Genomic DNA, 1601 nt, shown 5'->3' with positions numbered 1-1601 from the left:
ATAGTGCCCTGCTGAAGACTAAAGCTGAAGTTGCCCAGAAATCTCCTGTATCACCTTGCAAGCCAGAAATGCATCCTCTCTAGGCATTGAGTCAGTATCTGCTCATGCCAAGACAGGCGTCTTCTGTTGCTACTGGTCTTGCTAGCCAGCTTTAGAAAGAATTTAAGGGCTTTTTTTAATGAGATGTAATAGCGGTCCTTATGGGAGTTTTATTTTGACTGCTACTTGGCCATTCTGCGTTTGCATGACAGCTTTGCTTTCAGCCTGACACTTGCCAACATTTGAGGCTGATTGTCTCCGTTTCTCTCCCAAGGTTTCACAGATGAAATGAAACTCTCTTCAGTGAGGCACATAGTAGAGTGAAATAGAAAAGTCTTTAAGGGATAAAGAGGAAGTTAGATGGAAATTGCAAGACTGAGTTTGATCCACAGGGGTGATTGGTTTTGTCATCCTTGCTGCATTTTCTGCCGTGCAGGGTGCTCAAGCTGCTGAAGTCATCTTCATCGTGGTACCCAAGCAAAAACATCAAACTCGCCGTTCACAAAGCGCAGATGCAGCAGAGGGTAGTAGGAGTTGCAGCAGCTAACCAGGCTTGATTTATATCCATGTTTCCAGAAGGATTGCGTTGTGTTGAATCTAAGCAGTCACAAGGTTTTCAGTAAAGGAGGTGGCATCACTTAAAAGCCCTCAGAACAATGCAGTTGTTCTAGTCGTTTTGCAACAATACTGATTTGCATCGTCTTTGTCTGTCTTAGTATGAAAGGGGAAACTGAGGCAGACAGGCCGTGCAGTGCATCGTACTGTTGCTGTGGAAAATCAGCTTCTGCGTCCCCTGACAACTGCACAGTGCATTGTATTAGAACTAAACTGTTTGCCTAAGACACGCTCGCTCCTGCCACCTAAATAGGATCTGAGTTGTGCTGGTTTTTTAAATGGGTTAGGGTTAGGGTGCCAAAATTCATTTGTGGGCTCTGAGGACCTGCACCTTTGTCCTCCTTTTGAGTTGTACAGACCAGACTGTACACTGTAGCACCATACAAAGTTATGGTAGGGCTGGATGTAGATCCCAAATTTCCTGGCTCTTGTCTGCAACTTTTAATGTTCTTAACCTTTTTTTTCCCTTTTGTAATGTTTGTCATTGAATTTTATTTGGGTTGGTTGCATTATATCCGTGCAGCCTTATTGTCACAGAGAAAACGTCAATTAACTGATTTCAGCACTTCTTGAATGTCTTTGTTACAGTTTATATCTGTTATCTGCAGATGAAGCCTAATTATTCATTTTGTTGAACGTGCTTTTTTCCTCTTTCAGCCGAGTGGTTTTACCTTGCTCAGTGCAAGAGGTATGTCCTCATCCTACCTGCTTTTGTTCTGGGGCGAGGGGTGGGAAGATGTTGGGGTGTGATTTAAATCTGACTAGCCTGGATCCCAGTGTTTCCTGTGCTGTGTGCCCAGCAGTCAGGCAGAGTTAACCTCTTGCAGATCAGTGAATTTCAGAGGCAAATGCCTGCCGGCAAAGGACCCTTGGTTGTTTCTCAGCCACTCCGTGGCTTACGAGCAAGCAAAGGAAGTTCTGCAATTCTGCACTACAGCAGAATTTTC

The 1601-nt window shown here is 44.3% G+C and overlaps 1 protein-coding gene across 1 annotated transcript in view; it reads left to right on the top strand.

Annotated features, from left to right (window-relative positions):
- Nucleotides 1–1311: 1311 nt before the first annotated feature.
- LOC104505759 (phosphatidylinositol transfer protein beta isoform-like) overlaps nt 1312–1601 on the top strand; it is a gene marked incomplete at both ends in the record, with an annotated part of 6531 nt that continues 6241 nt past the window's right edge. Inside the window, one exon of the mRNA XM_010146453.1 lies at nt 1312–1342. Coding sequence (XP_010144755.1) covers nt 1312–1342 — 31 coding nt within the window. The remainder of the gene's footprint in view (nt 1343–1601) is intronic.

Source organism: Eurypyga helias, unplaced genomic scaffold (genome assembly GCF_000690775.1).
Source record: "Eurypyga helias isolate BGI_N326 unplaced genomic scaffold, ASM69077v1 scaffold28682, whole genome shotgun sequence".
Classification (NCBI taxonomy): Eukaryota; Metazoa; Chordata; class Aves; order Eurypygiformes; family Eurypygidae; genus Eurypyga; species Eurypyga helias.
This window is presented reverse-complemented; position numbering and strand designations above follow the sequence as displayed.